Source organism: Sorex fumeus, unplaced genomic scaffold (genome assembly GCF_029834395.1).
Source record: "Sorex fumeus unplaced genomic scaffold, SorFum_2.1 ptg000064l, whole genome shotgun sequence".
Taxonomy (NCBI): Eukaryota; Metazoa; Chordata; class Mammalia; order Eulipotyphla; family Soricidae; genus Sorex; species Sorex fumeus.
In genome coordinates this window covers 4,382,223-4,404,390 of record NW_026606121.1, presented here as the reverse complement: position 1 = coordinate 4,404,390, position 22,168 = coordinate 4,382,223, and the positions used below count along the sequence as shown (strand labels likewise).

The following is a 22,168-nucleotide window of genomic DNA, read 5'->3' as shown; positions in this document are numbered from 1 at the left end:
GGGGCGCAGGCGGCGCGGGCGGCCGAGTCGGGCCGGGCGCGAAATTCCAGGCGGGCGGGCGCGGCGAGCCGGGGTGCGGAGGTGGGGTCGGCCGGCCGGCGGCCAATGGGAGGCGGGCGGCGGGCTCGGGGGCGGGGCCAGAGGGCGGGGCCTTCCTGCCGGCGGCCAATGGACGGCGGGAGGCGGGGCGGGGCGGGGCGCGGCGGGCGGTGAATGGGCGGCGGCGGCGCGGGCGGGCGGGCGCACTTTCCCCGGCGCGGGCGGCGGCGGCGGCTCTCGGCGCCCGGCGGACGCGGCGGCGCGGCCCGGGCGGTGCGGCCCGAGGGCGGCGGCCGCGGGCACGGCCGGCGCGGGCTCCCGCGGCAACTTCTTCGGGTGCGGCGGCGGCGGCCCCTCGGCATGGGCCGGGGCGGCGGCGCGGCGGGCCAGGGCCGGCGCGGGCGGCGGCCGCGGGGGGCCCCGGCCGCGAAGTTGGGCGCGGGCTGGTGGGCGCTGCTGGCTCTGCAGGTGCACCTGCTCCGGGCGCTGGCGCAAGGTAGGACGCTCCGGAAAGTTGGCGCCGCGCGGGGCTCGGGGACCCGGGGGGCTCGGCCCGCGGAGGGCGGGGGGACCGCGGCGCGCGCGGGTCTCGGTGTCTCGGCGCCCCGAGTCTCTGCATCCCCTTGTCTCTGCATTCCCCCGTGTCTCTGCGCCCCGTGTCTCTGCGCCTCAGTGTCTCTGTGCCCCCGTGTCTCTGCACCCCGTGTCTCTGCGCCCCCGAGTCTCTGTGCCCCCGTGTCTCTGCGCCCCCGGGTCTCTGCGCCCGTGTCTCTGCGTCCTGGGTCTCTGTGCCCCCGTGTCTCTGCGTCCCGGGTCTCTGCGCCCCGGGTCTCTGCGCCCGTGTTTCTGCGTCCCCGTGTCTCTGCGCCCCGTGTCTCAGCGCCCCGTGTCTCTGCGCCCCGGGTCTCTGCGCCCGGGTCTCTGCGCCCCGTGTCTCTGCGCCCCGTGTCTCTGCGCCCCGTGTTTCTGCTTCCCCGTGTCTCTGCGCCCGGGTCTCTGCGCCCCGGGTCTCTGCGCCCCTGAATTTCTGCGCCCCGGGTATCTGTGTCCCCGGGTCTCTGCGCCCCCGTGTCTCTGCGCCCGTGTCTCTGCGCCCCGAGTCTCTGCGCCCCTGGATTTCTGCGCCCGGGTCTCTGCGTCCCCGGGTCTCTGCGCCCCCGGGTCTCTGTGCCTTGTGTCTCTGCGTCCCCGTGTCACTGCGGCTCCGTCTCTCTGCGCCCCGGGTCTCTGCTCCCCCATTGTCTCTGCGTCCCCCTGTCTCTGCGCCCCTAAATCTCTGCGCCCGGGTCTGCGCGGGGCGCCCCGTCGGGCCGGCGTCCGGGAATCGCGAGGCTGGGCTCCGGGGTCCTTCCCCAGAGCGGGGCTCCGGGCCCGACGGCAGCGCGGCGCGGGCGCCTCCCGGGGAGGATCGGGGCGCCGCAAACTTTGTTCCCGGGGAGGAGCGTGGCGGCCCCGGGAACGGGCGTGCGCGGGTCCCGAGGCTCCGAGCGCGCCGGCAGCGCTGTCACTGCGGGTGTGCGCCGCGCCCCGCGAGCTGTGGTTTATCCATCACCTCCGCATCCGCCGGGGACGCAGACGGCGAGTGTCAGCGTGTGACAGGCGCGCGCGTCTTGGAAGTGACGGTCCCCGCGCTGCTGCGGAGCGGGCGGAGGGGGGTCGACTTCTGGAACCTTCGAAGGCTGCGACGGCCACGCCCCTCGCGGCGCCCCTGCGTGGTCTTTGGCCTCTGCGGGGTCCTGAAGCGCAGCGCTGACCCGTTGGGACTTGAATCCTGCGACCTGGGCAAGGTCCCAGGTCGACTCCCAGCGCGGCGCCCCAGATGGGTCCAGGGGTTGATGCTTTCCACATGCTAATGGCCTTGGCTCCCTGGACGCCGCTTATCCGTTGGCGACTTTCTTATGCTCCCCTGGAGCTGGGTCTGGAGTTCTGCAAGGCCTGTGGCGTCGTCTCCGTGCTCTGAGCTGCGCGGGTTGCCCCCGCCGTGCTGGTGTTCCTGGGTGGGCATGGTTCTCCTTTGGAGTTATTTCCCGGCCCCCAGACCCAAAGCTGCTCCAACGTCCCTTCAATTAGAATTGCCCGGAGAACCCTTCAGATACTCCAAGTCTGTCTTCTATTCCCAGCAACGTGGGTGAGGCCAGACCGATGGTGTTGCCCTGGAATCCCTCCCTGCCAGGGCCCAACCTGCTGTCTGTTTAAGCTTGCTCAGGTGGTTCCACCAGCTCAGACCCATGGTACTAGAGTGTGTGAATCAGAGTCACCTTGGGGTTAGTGACCCTGCAGAGGCCAGACTCCGTGGTAATTTTTTTTGGGGGGGTGGGGTGGGAGAGGCAGTGTTAAGAATCAAACCCAGGGCTTGGGGGGGGGGGCAAGGCCAGGTCACAGCCCTCCTCTTGCCAATCTCTTTTGCGCACAGACTCTTAATTTGCATTTAGGGGGTTGTTTATTTCTCTCTCTCTCTCTCTCTCTCTCTCTCTCTCTCTCTCTCTCACACACACACACACACACGCATGCACTCACGCACGCACACACGTCAGAGCTTTGAGAACTATTAACTTACAGGTCTGTTTTTCCTCCTTCGAGTTCCCTGATTTTGTCCCCTCTCCCGCCCGGTGTTTCTTGACACCAGCTGTGCATAGCAGTCTCCAGGGAGCATAAATGATAGAGACTCCAGCTTGGCACTAGAATCTGTTTTCATTGACCCGAGGTTTCACCTGGGCACCAAGAGGTTAAGAAAGTGCCCAGGAGGTTCTCTCTCAGCTTTGAGCAGCTCTCTTCTAACCACTTTCAGTGAGATCACATGACCCCGTTGTCACTGGGCTTATTGTTTTATAGCTCCCACCCTAAATTCCAGAAGCCTTGGCTGGACCTGGGACCTATTTTCACTAAACCTATTCCATGGTCCTGATCTGCACTTAGTGATTTCGTCCACACGATTGGTTTACTTCGTTTTGTTTATCCCTGTGTGTGCTGTTGAACGACTGTTCCAGTCGGGCGTGAGAGCTACAGATGATCTGGGCCGTGGTCCAGCCCAGGGGACGGCACTGCAGGTGATTCTTAGATCTTTAAAATTTTAACCCACGTGTGGACCAATGTGATAATCTCCTCCGACTTCATCCTTCTCCACCTGATTTCCGTGGCCTGGACCATTGTCCCCACAGCACTCCCCAACTTCGGGTCGGGTCTGTGAAGCCCACCTCCCTGCTGCTGTTGTTTTGCGGGGAAAACTCAGGATGACTGAATCCAGGCTCGGGAGGTCCAGCTTCCGGCTGGGCCTCTGTTGCTTCCTGTTCACCCAGAAATACTTTGCTTCCTCCTCCTCCTCTCTTCGCCTCGACTCCCCTCCCGGTGTTGTCCTTTGAGCTTTGGCTGGAAAGTGCGATCTGGACTTCTCCTCTGGAGCCTCTTCATGGTGAACATTCCACTTTGCGATTGCTCAGAGCCCGAGTGCACTTTATTAGACCATGGCATGCCCGACAGATGGCAACTAGCCCACTTGCGTGGTCGCTGTCTTGTAAAGCCAATGACAAGCAATTAGCACCCTCTATGAATCTTGTGTATGCCACCCGCAGCTAACCTTTATTGTGCCCATGTTCTGTGCCAAGTGCCTGATAGGGGGCTCCTTTTCTCATCACGCACCCCCTGAGAGGTTGGTTGGCATTTTTATACTCATTTACCTGGGAGTAGGCGGGACTCGGAGATGTGAATTTGCTCCCCAACTCCAGCACGGGGAGCAGTGGCAGCAGAGCGGAGGGCACCGTTCTGTGTGCGTTCAGAGCCACCGCTGCGAGGTTCCTCTGGCGTCTCTGTGGGATGGAGGATGGTCTGATCGGTACCAAGGGGAGGTGGTGGCCGATGCTTCTGAATGCAGCACCAAGGTATGTCTCAAGGGTCAGGTTGTCTTATATGTGGAGTGACTGGAAACAAGCACAGTTACAGCACAGTTACTTTAACCAGTTTAATCAGTTTGGCAGAGGAGAGTAATGGGCATGGTTTGTTGGGTTCACCCATCCCTCTCCTGTGTTAAAATACCTTGCCATGTTGGTGTTTTTTCCCCCTTTTCTCCGAAAGGTTTTTTTTTATCATATAATTCTCCCATTCCAAATGCAAGTGAGTTGTGGGGGTCTGTTGGCAGGTTGATCACACATAGGAACCATTCCTTTGAGCAGTGTTTAGGAACTCCTGTCTTCAGGCGTGTGTTTTAGTTCATTGAGAGAAAAGAAAGAGCTTTGTTGGACTCAGATGTTTTATGTGTGCTTGTTTGAGGAGGCATTCTGTCTAAACACGTGGAATTTTTATATGTACTGGGAAATTTCCTGTGTCCTCAAATATTGGGGTAGAAGGAAATGGAAGTTAAGCAGATAATGAGGGGTATCAAATAAGATGTGGCAGTTCATTCCACCTACTATTACCTTGATATTATTTCCATCTTAAGATCTTTGTGTTGTTTTTACTGTGAGACACAGATTTGGGTCTTCCTTCAGACATCCCAGGATTGGAGACTAATAATGCTCAGGTTAAGTCTAGAGCAGAGATTCGTACACTTGTCACCTTTTCGGAAGAAAAAAAATTATGACACCCTCCTGGAAATCTACTTTTTGTAAGTGAGCAGAGAGAAAGCGCCCCCAACTCACACCTGAGGCTTGCACAGCCCCTCATCATTCTACTAACCTCCATGCCGCCCACCCTCCTGGGAATCACCCATTTTGGGAAACACTGATCTAGCACCAGCTCAAACTGGGTTGCCAATATCATAAACTTATATTTGTTTTAAAATAAATTTCTTTTGGGATGGAAACAGTACAGTGAGTAGAGAGTTTTCCTTGCACGCGGCTGACCCTGGTTTGATTCTTGGCTCTCCATATGGGCCTCTGAGCACCTCCAGGAGTAATTCCTCAGTGCAGAGTCAGGAGTAACCCCTGAGCATCACTGGGTGTCACCCCCCCAAAAAAACAAAAGAAATAAATTTTTTTATGCTATATCAGCAAATATTTGATTTGTAGACCTATGTTACAGACATACGTAACCAGGGTTCCATAAACATTTCTTGTGTGAAAACGGGTTAAAAAAATCCAAGAAGCCCTGGTCGAGAGAATGGAATGAAGTAGGAAAACATAAACTGGTTTGTGACTAGACAAAAACATAAACTGGGTTCTGAGATTTGTTCCTGAGTCTCTTGGATCATGGCCATTAAGCAGCTTGATCAGGAGCCATAGAGGCCGTTAGTGGGCTGCGACTCGGGGTCTTGTTGGGGCGGGGAGGAAAGGGCCGGCTCCACCCCCATCCCACGGGGCCCCGTGTGTCTCGTCACTGAGGACCCAAACCTGAATGTCCAATGGCTTCTGGAGGATGGCAGCCACCGAGCCATCGAGAGGGAGCAGGCCAGCACCCTTTCCCCCCTGAGGTGGCCCGGTGACAGTAACCTACTGCGGGGTCCAGATGCATTTCTGCCAAAAGCTACTGGGTTTCGAGATTTGTTTCTGAGTCTCTGGGATCATGGCCATTAAGCAGTTCGATCAGGAAACAGATTGCCTTGCCTCCAATTATATAGCTGAGCCGCAGGTGGTTTGTGGGTGTGTCTCCCACATACCTAACTTTTGGCCATTTACTTTTTTGGTAAACTTTGCTGCAAGTTTTTAGGGTCTGGCCAAAGGCACAGGATATCTGGAAGTCTGAAGGCGCCACATCAGGCTGCTGATGCACTCGCCTCATAGGTACAGATTGACCTGCTGGCAGCACCATACTCTTTCTTGTTGGATGCTTCTTTTATCCCACATATGAGAGAGATCATTCTAAGCCTGTTCCTCTTCCTCTGACTGATTCCACTCAACATGGTGCTCTCCAGATCTATCCACATAGCAGAAAGTTGCGTCTTTTCTTAGGGCTGAGTAGTATTTCATTGTGTATGTATACCATAGCTTTTTAAAAAATTTATTTATTTTTTTATTTTTGGGTCACACCCAGCGATGTGTGTGGGTTTACTCCTGGTTCATGCATCAGGAATTACTCCTGGCCATGCTCGGGGAACCATATGGGATGCTGGGAATCGAACCTGGGTCGGGCCGCTTGCAAGGCAAATGCCCTACCCATTGTGCTATCACTCCAGCCCCATACCATAGCTTCTTAATCCTCTCATCTGTTTCTGAATGCTTAGGCTGTTTCCAGATCCTGGCTGTTGTGATCGTGCTGGTGTGTGTGCAATGCAGATTGCTTTTCAGCGTTGTGCTGTTAGGTTCTTGGTGTCTATTCTTAGGAGAGGAATGGGTGGGTTGTCTGGAAGCTCAGTTCCTGGTTTTTGAGGAATGTCCCTATTGTCTTCCTAAAAAGCTGGACCAGTTGGCTTCCTCCTTCCCCCACATCCTCCCCAGCACTGGTCGTTGTTTTCAGTAGGTGCCAGTCTCTGGTGTGAAGTGATACCTCATATTATTTTGTTACCTCGGATTGGATTTCCCTGATGATTAATTACACAGAGCATTTTTATATGCCTTTCGACCATTTGTATTTCTTCTTTGAGGAGGATTATTTTCATCTCTTATCCCCCCCCCTTTTTTAATGGGTTGGGATTTTATTTTCTTGTGAAGTACTTTATATATATTTGGACTATTAACCCTTTATCGGATGAATAGTGGGCAAATAATTTCTCCAGGTCTGTGGGCTGTCTTTATATTCTGGTTATCATTTCTCTTGAGGTGCAGAAGCTTCTTAGTTTAATTTAGTCCCATTTGTTTATTTTTGATTCCACTTGCTTGGTCATCATCCTTGAAGAAGCCTTTTGCTTCAGTGTCATAGAGTTCTGCCTATGTTTTCCTTTGTGTACCTTATGGATCCAGGTATGATATCGAGATCTTTAATCCAAATGGGTTTACGTAGCCTGGTCCCACTCCCCCCTGTTCCAGGATGAGGAAGAATATATATTTTTAAATTTTAATTTCATAAAGTTGTTCACAATATTTGATGACATTCAATATTCGAACACCAATCCCACCACCGTTATACCTTTCCACCACCATATTTTGGATGTTTCCATTCAGAATCCCAAACTCAGCCCCCAAAGCAGAACTGAAATAATTTATTTTGTATGCTTGTTATGAATAATCCACTAAAAGGGATCCATAAAAGATTTCTTAGAGGAAAGTGTGTGAAGATTGTTGTATTTCACACAGGAGTCATTAAGCCCTTCTGTAAGAGATAACATATTGTTAAAGATTGAGCCTTGTGTGCGTGTGTGTGTGTGTGTGTGTGTGTGTGTGTGTGTGTAAATATATCTTGCTTCCCAAGATTGGTTGTCTTCTACTTTAAACCCCGGGAGGTGGGTGGGTTCTCCTCCCCGCCCCAATGGAGCCAGCCCTGGCAGCCAAAAACCTCCAGAACTCACTAACATGCTCACAGCTGCTCTCCACACGCTCGGACAAGCTTCACCTGTGAGAGGATCTATTCTTGGACTGCATGGCCACAAATGCGGCCGTGCGACATCTTGTACTTTACACCACTAATATACCAAGAGTATCGCACCCCATTTGAGGAAGAATATGTTTACAAAACTTCCCTAGACATGTGCATGTGGTGACTGGAAACCCCTTGAGGTGAGTGTCAGTGAGCCTGGCTTGTGTGTCACTGTGTGACGACTTGCCATGTCTGTGAGCTTCCCAGTGTTTTCTCACGACAGAGCTGTCAGACTAGAGCTTCAGAAATGATTGGCTCTGCTTCTCTGTACATTGTCACATCCTTCTGCCCTTCACCATCCTCTCTGCGCACGACTCTGGTGTGGGGACAAACAGTCCCATCTGTCTTCACTCTTCCCGGGTATTTACGACATGCGACCCCAAGGATGGTGGAAGTGCAGCATTCGGTTTCTCCTCAGGTGTTGCCGTCAATCCGTGATGTATTTACTCGAACCTGAAAATGGTTCGTGCTCAAAATTTTAGGCTCTGTAAAATGAATTAGTTCCATAATTGATCTGTGCAAGTCTAAAGTTTGGAGAAATACATTCCCTTAAAATGTGAGATGCTTATTTGTTTAAATGGCTTGAGAAAGAAAGGGTAAGACTAATTGAAATCCACTGGAGGTAATTAATGCAATGAGAAATTTAAAAAGATATGAAATAGTGATGAATATGAGAATGTTCATTACTGGACAGTGACCATCAGTAATTAAAGAGATGAGTAGATGGTGTTGCTGTTTTTGTGTTCGACTCAGTGTTAATTGCTTTCATCAGGGACTTTTCATTAATCAAAAGGCCCTTAAAATTAACACAAGAATTATTTTTTTCTTTGACAGGCTTAGCTGGCACTCTGTTGCTAGAATAAGTCTGGTGAAGATAACAGCTATCAGTGAAATTATCCAATCTCTTGATAACAGATGTTAGTCAAGTGACTATTAATTTAATGATCTTTGGAGATAGCTTGTTGAACATGGGCAAGAATGCTGTTTTTGTGATATTTGGGGGTTTGCTGTATCTGTGTAATTGGCAAGGTCGTTGTTTGGCAAAGTGGGCTTAAGAGACCCGACTCTGGTCTGTATTATCACATAGACATAATTAGTCTTTGGTGCACTGCTTTGGCTGTTTTTCCTCCTCCAGAGCTCTGCTGTGCGTTCTACTTATCATTCTTTATCAGAGGCTTGGGAACTCTCAAACATGTAAGCTTGAATTTACAGAGACCATCCTGACATGAAAAATAGGGAAGTAACCAAATAATGACTATTTCGACTCAGAGCGGAATATGTCTACTTGGGGAATGCCAGTATTTGTCTCTGTTGAGAATAATTGGTGGCAGGAGTTTCAGCAACCCAAGGACTGCATCAAAGAGCACACAGTCGGGGATCTGTTTCAGGTCTGTGGTGTGGAAGGACGCAGGGCTGGTTTCTTGTGGTTGAGACCTAGCCCTGAGCTGAGCTGAGGCGTGGGGCTGTCTGGGTCTCCTCAGGGAAATCCTTAACCTATCTTGGGTATTTGTGGTTTCTCATGAAAGAAGACTTTTTTTAAAGGTTAATTCGATTTTGCCTTTTCCCTAAGTATGTTAGAGGTGATGCAAAGCAAGTAGGAGATTTTGATTATTGTGGCCCAAGCCCTTCCATACAGTGTGGCTGTCACTGTTGAATACACGAACCACCAGGTGGCAACAGAAAAGTTGTTTCTATAGATGATCTGTCATTACCCATAGTTTCCCTTTTATGGCATGCCACTTTTCAATATATTTATGTAATATGGAAAATTTTTGACTATGAGCAAGGTGATTTTATAATACTTAACAATGCCAGTCAGAGCCATGAAATGGAACAGTGGTCAAATGTTGCTAGAAAAAACCATTGTATTTACATGACTGCATGTATAAACTGTTCCCGGGGGGTTAACTTTCCAAGGATTCCACTTTAACTGTTTTATAGTCATGCTTTTAACTTATAATTCTTTATTCAGTATTTATACAACTTTACAGTGAGCTGTGATTTTCAGAACATAAAAGAAAATATATACCAAACCCTGCAGCATTTTATGTAGTACTTTTAAAAGGAGGAAATACATGAGTTTACAAACATTGAACATTTTGATATATTTTCTGACCAATGGTATTTTTCCTTTATTTTTTTTCCTGTGGGCGTGCTCCCACTTTTAAACTATCTTCTTTGCTTTTCTGAAATACTTTTTTTTCTTCCTTAAGACTCTTGACGTTAACCTAGAAACTCAGCTAAACTACTTAAGAAGAAAGGGATTTTATTGGTGGCATCCAAGGGTGTCACTGCATAGCAAGAAGACCTTGAACCTGAGCCAAGTTCAAACCTCTCAGGTCCTGTCCTGTTTGTCACACCTCTGTTGCCATGTTGGTGTCTTTCTCGACCTTCTCTGAAAATCGGCTATTTCTCAGTGACCAAGTCTTTCTCAGTCTTTGCCTTCCTTCTGCTTCAGACCCAAAACTAGAATGGAAAGCTTGGATCTTGAGTTCAGACTTTGCAAAATGATCATATTTGGATGTCAAAAGCCTTCACAGTCACAGTCACGGTCCTCCCGTTGTTCATCAATTTGCTCGAGCAGGCCCAGTAATGTCTCCATCGTGAGACTTCTTGTTACTGTGTTTTGGCATATTGAATACATCACGGGTAGTTTGCCAGGCTCTGCCGTGCGGGCGAGATACTCTTGGTAGCTTGCTGGGCTCTCCCAGAGGGGTGGAGGAATCGAACTCGGGTCGGCCATGTTGGCTGCTTGTAAGGCAAATTCCCTACCACTGTGCTATCACTCCAGCCCGTCAAAAGCCTCATGTTGTAGAAATGAAGGCATTATTTTGTGTGTAAAATGAAGAATGGGTTGGGAGAAATCCAACTGGGAGATAAGTTTTAACAGCAGTTAGAAAGTGGCAACGTAGGCCAGGTTGGAGAGAGGGCGTTGGAGGAAACTTTGTCAGAGAAGGTGGGCAAGATGCGTAATGAGCATTCTGGGTCTGCCCTGCATGAAGGCTGGGGAGAGTCACTCATGAGTTACTTTACCCCAGAGCGGGCAGAATGGTGGTGGTTCTAGCTTTGAGTATATTCATGTGAGGTACCTGGGCAGCCTCTCAATAGCTCGTAAGATGTTTCATATACAAGTTTTGCAATCATGGGAACGACCTGGGCTTCTGGATCAATTGTTATTGGAGACACTATTAGCACACCGTTTCAGAGGATGAACAAAACATAAAATAGATGCATCCACGCTAGCTGTACTTCCTTGCGTCGACTACTTAATATTCCCGAACTATCATTGATGCTAACCCCAAGTTAAGTATAATAAACCTAGCTCCTGTAACAAGCCACCTGGCCAGATACAGAGCATGCATCTAGTGCGTGAGGGCCGTGGTGCTGTTCCTTACCAGTCTGTGGGGAGTCTGCCTCAGCCAGACACTCTCTCCTGGACCAGTTCCTAGTTCTAGGTTTTAATGAGCCACTAAGGAACCTGGGGAGAGGGAAGAGTCTATGTGAGGGAATTGTTAAGAATAATCTTGTAATTTTCTGGATGAATGGAAGAAGGGAGAGATTTGAATGATGTGAAGGAGTTAGAGAATGGCTGTGATAACGAATGTGAACTCCGACTGGGTCATAGTGGGGTGGAAGATTGGAGTGGGCAGGACCGCCAGCACGGGAGCATCAGACCCTCATCATCAGACCGAGCAAAGCTCTGTGGATTTGTTGATTAGGTGGGGATCTTCTTGAGTATAAGTTTACTAGAGTTTTAATGGATAGAAGATTATCCTAGAGTCAGTTGGTGGTGAGAAAATGAAGTCAATAGACATATTCTTTTTTTTCCACTGACATTCTCAAGAAAGGAAGAGATCAAGGCATTTAAAGTGGCTACTGACAAAAATTATCTTAATTTGAAAGCTGTTCTTGTAGCAGAAAAAAAAAAGTGGGCTGTTGTCATCTGGTAAACTAGTAAGTAATCACAATTCTCTGAAGTGATTATTTCAGTTCCATATTTTATGACTACTGGAAGCTTCTGGCAACCTTGCCAGAGGCTGATATAGAGGGCCTGAATCCCCCGCCTGCTGCAAACACAAACTGTGGACAAAATGCAACAAGAACAAACAAAAGCATTCTTGACTGGGAAATCCCAGGAGCCAGAAGTGAAAAGACAGCAAAGCTGGGTGTAATCAGGAGCTCAGGGGCTCGGTTTCAGATTTGGATCTAGGCCCTGAGATTTGGGTCCTTGGGTTTGATGAAGAGATGAGACTCAGGTCTGCACAGGGGAGGAGGAATTGAGGGGTTCTCCTGCATAAAACCTTTTTGGGCTGCCATCTGTGACAAAGGGACAGGAAAACCTTGGCCCACGAACTCTAGGAAGTGCAGAGAAACTTGCTCTCCTCTGAGGGTTGGCTGTGCATAATCAGGAATGAAAGAAGCATTTAAACCCCAAAGATGTACCTGACATTAGAGGAGCGTGAAAATTCAACATTTCTTACAGCACAATGAACTCTCAGATTGAGAAATGAACATTAAAACCTAGCCCAGATCTGTGGAAATCAGAGGCGCCCTCCAAAGTGAGGTGGACCTTTCTCGGGAAAGGGTCCTATGGACCTCTGCAGGCCCCCAGGGTATTTCAGGGGGCCACAGATGAAAATTGTGTAAATGTGGGGGCAGTATGAGACTTAGGGACCCAACTGGTAGGACTGGGGTGGGGGGGTGGGCAGAGCGGACACAGGAAGGAATCAGGGTTGGAAGGGGGTCGTGGTTGGAAAGGCTGAGCAGTGGTGCTGTGGAGTGAGTGAAACTTGGCACTTAGAGAACAGCTCACACTGAAGGGGAACTTGCGGCGAACCTTTGCCAACCCCAAGTGGCAGCCAGTTGTCAGCGGCAAGCATAGGTTAGGACCGGTGCTCTCAGACCTAGGGCCAAAGTGACTGCTTTGAGACACCAGGGGAGTAAGACTGTCAGGGAGCGTCACAGATTAGGAAAAGAATGACTAGAACTTATAGACTTGAAAATGAGAGCCATTAAATAAAAGTAGCCTTGAATGGACACAATTGAGGAGAAAACTACTGATCTTGAAGGAGATCTGGGAAAATTGACATAGATAGCGGGGTGGGGGGGATTAAAAAGATGGAAAGTGAGCTGGTAAGAGTGCATATTACCTTCCTTGAGTTTCCAGAAAGAGGAGTTAGAAGAGCGGAGAGGCACTCTCAGAAGATTTAATGGCTGAGAGCTTTTCATAAACAGTGCAAGTCAGAGGTCTTAGGTTCAGAAAGCACAGTGAACCCCAAGCAGAAAAAAATAGAAGTAGATTCATACCTGAAGACACTGTAAGTGCAAGACTAGAAAACAAGGCAAACATAGCCCGAGGAAAGCCAGGGTGTAGAATGCATTTCATTTGTAGCAAGGCGATTGAACTGAACCTTCAAAGTGCTGGAGAGAAAAACACCCACCAGTCCAGGATTCTACACCCATATAAAGTGATTTTCAAGAGCGAAATAAGGCCTCGTGGGTAAAGACAAAGTTGATCGTCGGTAGACTTTTATGGAAGGAACTATTAGAAGATGTTCTTAGGGAAGAATGCGGTTGAAAGTGGAAGGCACGAAGGGCTATAACTCCGTGGTAGAGCACTTGCCTCACAGGTTTGAACCCATTCCTGGGTTTCATCCCTGAGACCCTGGGGAAAAAAAATAAAACAGAAGGAGTGAAAAGCAAAGAGTGAAGTGCTAAAGTGTTAGGCAGCGAAGGTGCCTCCATGTCCTTTCGTGTCTACCTCATGGTGTGAGAAGCCGGGGCTGGGCGGGCAGAGCAGTTCCCACGGCGAGTCTCACAGTGCCACCCACCCAAAGGGACGTGGCATCAGGGCTGACTTAGAGTGGGAAGGCACCGCACGAGGGATTGAGATGCAGTGAAGGATAAAATGCAGTCCGCCGTGCGCTGTTGACTGAGATACACATGTGTGTCAACAGGTAGGACGCTACGTGTCATCCATCCTGAAGGACTCTTTAAGCTGCCTGGAGAATTCAGAATGGGAGATCAGCTGAGCAGGATCTTATCAGGGCTACAACAAGTACCAGGCCATGTTTGCGCCTGCGAATTCAGATTCACAGTCTGGGAACACAGAGGTGAAGGATTTGTGTGGAAAAAACTGAGTGGCCGGAGTGAAAATTCTGTGCGTCAGAAGTGACGGGGCTCAGTGGGAAGAAGAGCTTCCCTGTGACATCCTCGTGGAGTGGACACGTTTCTTGATATCTTGAGTTGTCATCTCAGCGTGGAAAAGCAGAACTTGGATCTTAGGTATTGGAGAGCTCTCAGTGGATTATATGCACAAGAGTGAACTTTTTTTTAGCATTTGCAGGAGAGCGCACCTGGAAGAACATATTAAGATAGGAAAAAATTGAGTGGATGAGAGTTAATGGCAGATGATAATGGAGAAATTTGCAGTTTTCTGCCCAACTGGTATTCCTCTGACAACGCGTGAACTTGGAGGCTTGTGCGTATGTCATTGAGTGTTAATGTTAGGAAGAGGTCAGCTGCCCTCCAGCTCTGTTGTTTGCTGTGGAATCAAAAGAATGAAATGCGATGGTGGTGTGCGTCTGTATGGATGAACACATGGTGTTTTATTAGCTGCCAATGCTGGTTAAGAGGATATTTTTAAAAAACCACCATTTTGGGGGTTGGAGCGATACCTTAAAGGGCTGAGTGCAGCCTGTACATGTGGGTGACCAGGTCAGCACTTCAGGGTCCCCTGAGACATGGGAAGGGACTCCCCAGTGTTATCTCCCTTGGTCCCCCCCACCCCCCACAACACACAACAAGAATAACAGCAACTCATTGGTCCTCAGAAGTTATTCATTCTTGGTAAAAACACCCAATTTATTTGTAGATACTATTGGGAATATATATATATAATGTATATTATATATATATATATATATATATTCTTTTTGAGTCACACCCGGCAATACACAGGGGTTACTCCTAGCTCCGCACTCAGGAGTTACTCCTGGCGGTGCTCAGGGTACCATATAGGATGCTGGGCATCGAACCCAAGTTGGCCACGTGCAAGGCAAACACCCTACCTGCTGGGCTATCTCTCCAGCCCCAGCAATAAAAATATTTTTAAAAAATCAGCCAAACCTTCTTTGGCTTGTGACTCTGAGATCGGCGGGCAAGGAAACCCCAGAAGTCCTGCCATCCTCACTGCTGCTGTGTTGGAAATCACTGTTTTAAAGCAAGTGAGGCTATTGGAGCCTTCTGTCCCCCTTTACATCTAACAGGTGGCCCTGATGAGGAGGAGGGTTTAGTGGCTCTGACTTCTTTAGAGTGGATGATGTAGAACATGAGAAAACCATTGTGTCATGTTGATTTTAAGAGGATGCTGTTGACATGACTGGATGTTCAGAATCTGTTACTTGAAAAAGGAGATTCTTGCCAGCTCAGTGCTTCGTAGTCACATCATTGAGGCCTCTTATGGTGGGGGTCGGTGGGGTGGGGGTGGGGGGCTATGCTACTGCAAACTATGCAATGTCTTATGTCCTTGTCACAATTGTTTTATAGAAGAGGACACTGAGGTTCATACAAGTTGGGTTGGCCTGCTGGCATGGTGGGACTGGGCTTGAGTGTATGCAGTGCCGGTGGTCTCCCGGGCGCCTGATTTTGACCCATTCTGCCCGCTCTCTGGGATGGGAAGGTTGTTCATGCATCTCTCAGTAGACAGTGCTCTGAAAGGGCGTGCCACAAGGTAATGACCGCAGGCAGCAAGGTGGATTTCTTCTTTTTTTTTTCCTTTTTGGGTCACACCCGGCGATGCACAGGGGTTACTCCTGGCTCTGCACTGAAGAGTTACTCCCGGCGGTGCTCAGGGGAACATATGGGATGCTGGGAATCGAACCCAGGTCGGCCGCGTGCAAGGCAAACGCCCTACTTGCTGTGCTATCTCTCCAGTCCTTGGATTTCTTTTACTGTCTTCTTTTTCCACATTGGGTTTAGATTGCATTTGAAAAAAGAAATAAAAAAACTTCCCCCCCCCCAAAAGTATATACTAAATTAAAAAAAATGAGGATGTAACATTACATACAAAAATGGATAAGAAATTATTGTTTCATAATCTATACTATGAAATATGTTAACAAGACTATACCAGTCTGCTTAAAATGCTTATTTTTTGTGGGAATCACTTTGTATTTTTCTGAATATTTTACTTCAAATAATCAGCATTTATAATTTTTATAAACTGTGAAAGCAGTCATCAGTTACCATGATGTGGTATTAGTAGGTGGTAGCAGGAACATTATATTAAGGTTGTTGAGTAGTTTATACCAAAATTTCATTCATGGTGTGTTTTCTGTTTGAGGGATATAAATGATGGTTTGGGGCTTTATTTTGCTCATCTATTTGAAAAAAAAATGCATGCCATATTTTGAATGGCAGGCTCATTGTGAGAACAAACATTCCTTTGAAAGATGGATTGATAAACACATTTGTACCATTGATTTCTGGTCAGTGCTGTTTAATCATTGTTTTATGATTCCGGTGTCAAATTTTCCCACTAGCAACTGATATTGAGTGAATTCAACGAATTCAAGTTTTTTATGGCATTATGTAGAACAACTTTGAAGCATGTAGTTGTAAATGAAAATTAGGAATGCTTTTTAACTTAAATGGCTTACATAAGCTACGTGTTCACACGTTTCTATGCAATCTGTAAATTATGGGTGTCCTGTATGAGTGCTCTGGTATATAAGGCCGGCGATAATGGGTTGTCACCTGGTTGATAATGGCTGTCACGTGCCATTCTGTGTACCACATGGGGCTGGGAATGCGACTCAGAAGTAAATCGCACCCTTGCGTGTGGGATCCTGCTTGGATTCTCGGCAACACACACACACACACACACACACACACACAAACACACACACACGGTGCTTTTCTCTGGGACTAACCTGGCACGCTAGAGCTGTGCGGCCTTCTCTCTGCCGTGTGGGCTCCTGATTGTGCTAAGGGAGAGCCTTGGGTCTCCCCGCTGCTTGTCCATCCTGTAGCTTGGATGCTTAGTTTCTTTCCTTTCAGCTAAGGCTGGAGTTGCTATTAAAGCCAAATGGTATTTAAATATTTTACATTATTATTGCTTGAGCGGGCCCAGTAACGTCTCCATTGGAGACTTTGTTGTTACTGTGTCTGGCACATCGAATACATCACGGGTAGCTTGCCAGGCTCTGCCGTGCGGACGAGAGACTCTCAGTAGCTTGCCGGGCTCTCCGAGAGGGGCGGAGGAATCGAACTCGGATCAACCATGTGGGCTACGTGCAAGGCAAACACCCTACCACTGTGCTATCGCTGTAGCGCCCATTATTAACTGGAGCGATAGCACAGCGGGTAGGGCGTTTGCCTTGCACGCAGCCCACATGGCCGACCCGAGTTCGATTCCTCCGCCCCTCTCGGAGTGCCCGGCAAGCTACCGAGAGTCTCTCGCCCGCGTGGCAGAGCCTGGTAAGCTACCTGTGACGTATTTGATATGCCAAACACAGTAACAACAAAGTCTCACAATGGAGACGTTACTGAGCCCACTGGAGAAAATCGATGAATAACGGGAAGACTGTGACCTCAGTCCAATATTATCAACATCTTAATACTAGTTATAGGTGCGATAGCACAGCGGTAGGGTGTTTGCCTTGCACGCAGCCAACATGGCTGACCCGAGTTCAATTCCTCTGCCCCTCTCGGAGAGCCCGGCAAGCTACTGAGAGACTCTCACCCGCAGGGCAGAGCCTGGCAAGCTCCCCGTGACGTATTCGATATGCCAAACACAGTAACAACAAAGTCTCCAATGGAGACATTACTGGGCCCGCTCGAGCAAATCGATGATCAACGGGAGGGCCTTTACCTTTATCTTACCTTACATTATTATTGGGCTGGAGCAATAGCACAGCGGTAGGGCGTTTGCCTTGCGCTCAGCTAGCCCGGCCGAGCCAGGTTCGATTCTTCCACCCCTCTCGGAGAGCCTGGCAAGCTACCGAGAGTATCTCGCTTGCACGGCAAAGCCTGGCAAGCTACCCGTGACGTATTCGATATGCCAAACACAGTAACAACAAGTCTCAAAATGGAGATGTTACTGGGCCCACTCAAGCAAATTGATGAACAACGGGAGGACAGTGCTATATTATTATTATTATTATTGTTATTTTTGTTTTTTTTGGGTCACACCCGGCAATGCACAGGGGTTACTCCTGGCTCTGCACTCAGGGGCCACGCCTGGTGGTGCTTAGGGGACCATATGGGATGCTGGGAATCGAACCCGGGTCGGCCGTGTGCAAGGCAAACGCCCCACCTGCTGTGCTATCTCTCCAGCCCCTGAAATATTACCAACTTTGAACCACATCAAAAATAGAAAGTTGTGCAGGTCTCACAATGAAGATGTTACTGGTGCCTGCTCGAGCAAATCGATGAACAACGGGGAGGACAGTGCTACAGGGCTACATGTTACAAAATTAAGTATCTTAAGGTAAAGGTAAAGGTAAAGGTAAAGACCCTCCCGTTGATCGTCGATTTGTTCGAGCAGGCCCAGTAACGTCTCCATTGGAGACTTTGTTGTTACTGTGTCTGGCATATCAAATACTCTCGGTAGCTTGCCGGGCTCTCCGAGAGGGGCGGAGGAATCGAACTTGGGTTGGCCATGTTGGCCGCTTGTAAGGCGAACGCCCTACCCGCTGTGCTATCGCTCCTGTGAAGAAAATATATTGGCCCCGAAGGGGGGCTTATTAGTCACTGAAGTCCGACAGACGCTCTTGGTGTTTGTTCGTTAGATCTTCCTATCATTCTCCTTTCCCGACTCTCTGGGGGTGTATAGGATTCCTTTCCCACTTTCCAGGGTGCATCTGGGCCTTCGTCTCTCTCCCTGTGTGCAGCATGGCTTTATCTGTAGCCGTGCTCCTTTGGGCTGGCCCCTGGATCCTTGACTCTGCTTACCCTATTTCCCTCAGATGACTGGTTTGGGGTGGTTCTCTCCTCTCTCCCTATCTGACAGGTGCCCTTCAGGGAACAGTGGATGGGGTGCTTGGTTGAAAGGGGTCTTTTTTTCCGTTTTGGGTCACACCAGGCAATGACAGGGGTTACCCCTGGCTCTGCACTCAGGAATTACTCCTGGCAGTACTCGGGGGACCGTATGGGATGCTGGGAATCGAACCCGGGTCGGCTGCGTGCAAGGCAAATGCCCTATCCACTGTGCTATTACTCCAGCCCCCAAGGGGTCTATTGTTTTTAAGCCTCTTAATGGATCTGGGGAAGTAAGGAGATTTGAAGTCTCTTATCATTACAGGATTTTGACTTTTGATATGGTTTATTAATTTAAACATTTTGTGGGGGGCCGGGGAGGCAGGGGCCACAGGTGGTTGTGCTTAGGACTGACTCCTGGCTCCTCGTTCAGGCTGTCTCCTGGGCTTGGGGGACTCGTATGTGGTTCCCAGGATTGAAACTGGGTCCGCAGAGTGCAAGACCAGCACCTGTCCCTGTGGCATCTCTCTGGTCTCTACTGTTTGTTTCTTATGAAACATGGTTCATGGTGGAGGGACCCGGCCACTTCATTCTGGGCAGGGCATAAGAGCTCTGCAAGTAGAAAACTGGCAATATTATTTTAAAAAAAAGGAAACCAATATGCAGTAGCCAATGAAAACAAACTTGAGGTTGTACCTGATGAACTGAACCTGCAAAATGGAACCTGCCTGAGGTGGGAGGGGAGCGAAGGGACCTGGGGGAGGGGTGGAGGGTGTGAGGCAGTGCCACTATACGTCTAAGACAGTCATTCCAGTGAAAATCATGAAATCTTCATTTAAAAAATCCTGAAAATCAATGCCATCAAAGTCTGTATATTGAACTTTAGTTTCCTGATTCTGTCTCCTAATGCCCTCTGCTCGAGGCCTTAGTTTCCTTTTTTTTCCTTTTTTTTTTTTTTTTTTTGCTTTTTGGGTCACACCTGGCAATGCACGGGAGGTTCCTCCTGGCTCTGCACTCAGGAATTACTCCTGGGGTGCTCAGGGGACCATATGGGATGCTGGGAATAGAACCCGGGTTGGCCGCGTGCAAGGCAAATGCCCTCCCTCTCTGGGCTATCGCTCCAGCCCCCTTCGTTTCCCTTTCTTGCATATGCTCTGAGCCATCCTGCAGTCATCGTGTAGCTGTCCCCCAGCCCTGGACGCCACAGGAAGGGCAGCAACTGTGACTTTGGTGACTGACCTCAGTGTGCTAGTCTTCTCCCCCCCCCCTTAACAGCGCATTTTAAAGATCACTTTATACACCCACGTAGAGATCTGCCTGTTTTTTAAGTGTTTCCCTCCGAATGGCTGGCGGGTCATGCCTCCAGAGGCGGGGCGTGGTGTATTGATGGTGGCCCTCCTCTGCCATTGTCAACTGCGTGACCTTGGACCAGTTGGAGAACTTCTTTCAGTAGCTCATCAAAGTGAAAGTTAATGTCTCTTCACAAGGGTTTTGAAAGGATTAGAAGAGATAATGTATGTAAAGCATTTAGCTCAGTGTCTTGCTTAATAAATCATAGCTATTATTGTGCTCATTAATTGATCAGATCAAGGGAACCCCTGAGGTGTCTCTCCTCCCTCAGCTCAGATACACAGAAGGCACTATGGAACCCTTGTCCTTTTTCACTACCCTTTTCTTTCAATCCATTGTTTGTATTTTTTTCTTCCTTCCCTTCCCACCTTTGATGCCATTTCTTTCATTTACTGTTTTAGATTTCTGGGCGTGCTGATGACTTTGCTAACCCAGTCCATCAGTCTTGGATACCAACAGTTGTGATCCTGTATGAAAATACAACAGAGAAGAAATATTTTTGTGGGATGAGAGTCCAGTGTCAGTTTCATATTCGCAATGAGATTTGTTTGTGTCACTTAATAGGATGATTCTTCCAATGGTTGTGGTTTCAACAGGGATCAGCTGAGGTTTGAACACAGTTGGGAACTAGCTGAGACCGCTCAGAAGCACTTCAGCAGAGCCCTGCCGTGCGGGGACGCCGGTCTCGGATGCCATGTGTGGGGTACCATGTGTGCCGCATGCTGGGTGGGGCGATGCTCTGGGCTTGGTGCAGCTGTTTTCATTAGCTACAGGCCACCATGGCCAGAGGTGAAGCAGTGGATGCTGGTGGGGAGAGCTGGGTAGAGCAGGGTGTGTGGAGGCGGAGAGGACGGTGGGACAGACAGGCAGGCACACTGCCATCCGAGCTCTCGTAGTGTCCTGCTCAGGGCAGAAGCTCACTCTCCTCCCAGGGAAGCAAGTTTCCCATGGGGGTCTGGCGCATCATGGTGTATTTGCTCAGGACTGTTGGCCTGGAAGCACGTCCTGGGGCTGGGAGTTGGGAGTTGTCACGTCCTGTCGGCCTGGAAGCATGACCTGGAGGGTGTTGCCTCTCATCAGGGGCCACGTTTGCGCCCTGGGCCGGGGCTCTGGCGCTCTGGCGGGCTGCCTTCCGGCTTTTCCCCCCCTTGCAGCGTGCTCCGTGCTCTGATCTCGAGTCTTGCATGATCCATAGATGTCCTCTTGGGCAATTCCAGTGTTTTTGTTAGTTTGCGTTTCTGTCGTGGATGCTGTGTGCTGCATCTGCCGGGCTGTGAGCAGGCTCCGGAGGTCATCTTCTGCCCCAGGACTGGGCTGATGGGGAGCACTGGAGGCAGATTGGAAACAAGGACTTAGAGAGTTGTGCTTAGGTTGTCACTGTTTCTTTATGTTAAAAATCTGATTGCTTAGATCTAACCTGTGTTTAATCGTCCCCCCTCCTGCCTTTTCTGTAAATGCACATATAGAGAGATGAGGACTCTGTGGCGTACCACAGCTTTCTGGGTGGATGGAACATGGGCCTCACTTGTCAGCAGGTTCTCCGGAGATGGTGGGGGGTAGGGGTGGGGTGCAGCAGAGGCTCCCTGAGAGCCTTTTCTGTTTTTTTTTTCCCTCACCCGCTCTGGTTTCCCTTTACCTCTGCTCTGTCCTGGCTGGGCGGGAAGTTACCAAGAGAGCTGTGCAGAGTCCCGAGTCTAAATTCTGCATGCCGTTGCCCTCCCCTTTGTATTTCTAGTTTTCGATTTTTCCCCTGTCCCTTTCCTGCACCTTACACATAATTTTTTGAACTCTGAGAAAAGCCACCAGTGTCTTTATCATACACAGAATTATGTGCTTTGTCAATTATATTTTTCCATTCAGACTTGTCTTTTAGCGTCAGAATTCTATGTTTAAAGCTACTTTTAACCTTGATAAATTTTCTTTTTGTTCGTGTATAAAATTCCTAAAGATGAGGCTTTTTGACTAATTTTTGTTGTTTAAGGATAAGTCTTTATCAAATCAGAATTGTCGTGCTAGTTCACAGTAGGCTGTAGTCAGATGTCTACATTTTTTAGCAGCTGCTCTGTTAAAACTTGACAGTATTTAAAAATAATGATTTTGATTGTTCTTAGGAATTGAGATTAATACTGTACATTGGTACGGTCAAGAAATGTGTGCCTTTTGAAAATTAGGTAAGACTTATCTAGAAAATAAACTAAGAATCTTACTTTTTTGCCCTTGTATTTGATGAAAAAAGAAAGAAAGAAAGAAAAAGAAAGAAAGAAGGAAGGAAAGAATCCTGCAGATTCTGATGGGGTATCTGAAGCTCTGGAAGTAATCTGAATTTTTTAATTCTGACATTTAACATTTACTCACATAA

General features: G+C 49.0%; 1 protein-coding gene across 1 annotated transcript in view; it reads left to right on the top strand.

The window, feature by feature from the left end:
- The first annotated feature begins 399 nt into the window (after positions 1 to 399).
- SDK1 (sidekick cell adhesion molecule 1) overlaps positions 400 to 22,168 on the top strand; it is a 534,794-nt gene continuing 513,025 nt past the window's right edge. Inside the window, exon 1 of the mRNA XM_056128280.1 lies at positions 400 to 535. Within this exon, the coding sequence (XP_055984255.1) occupies positions 400 to 535 (136 nt within the window). The remainder of the gene's footprint in view (positions 536 to 22,168) is intronic.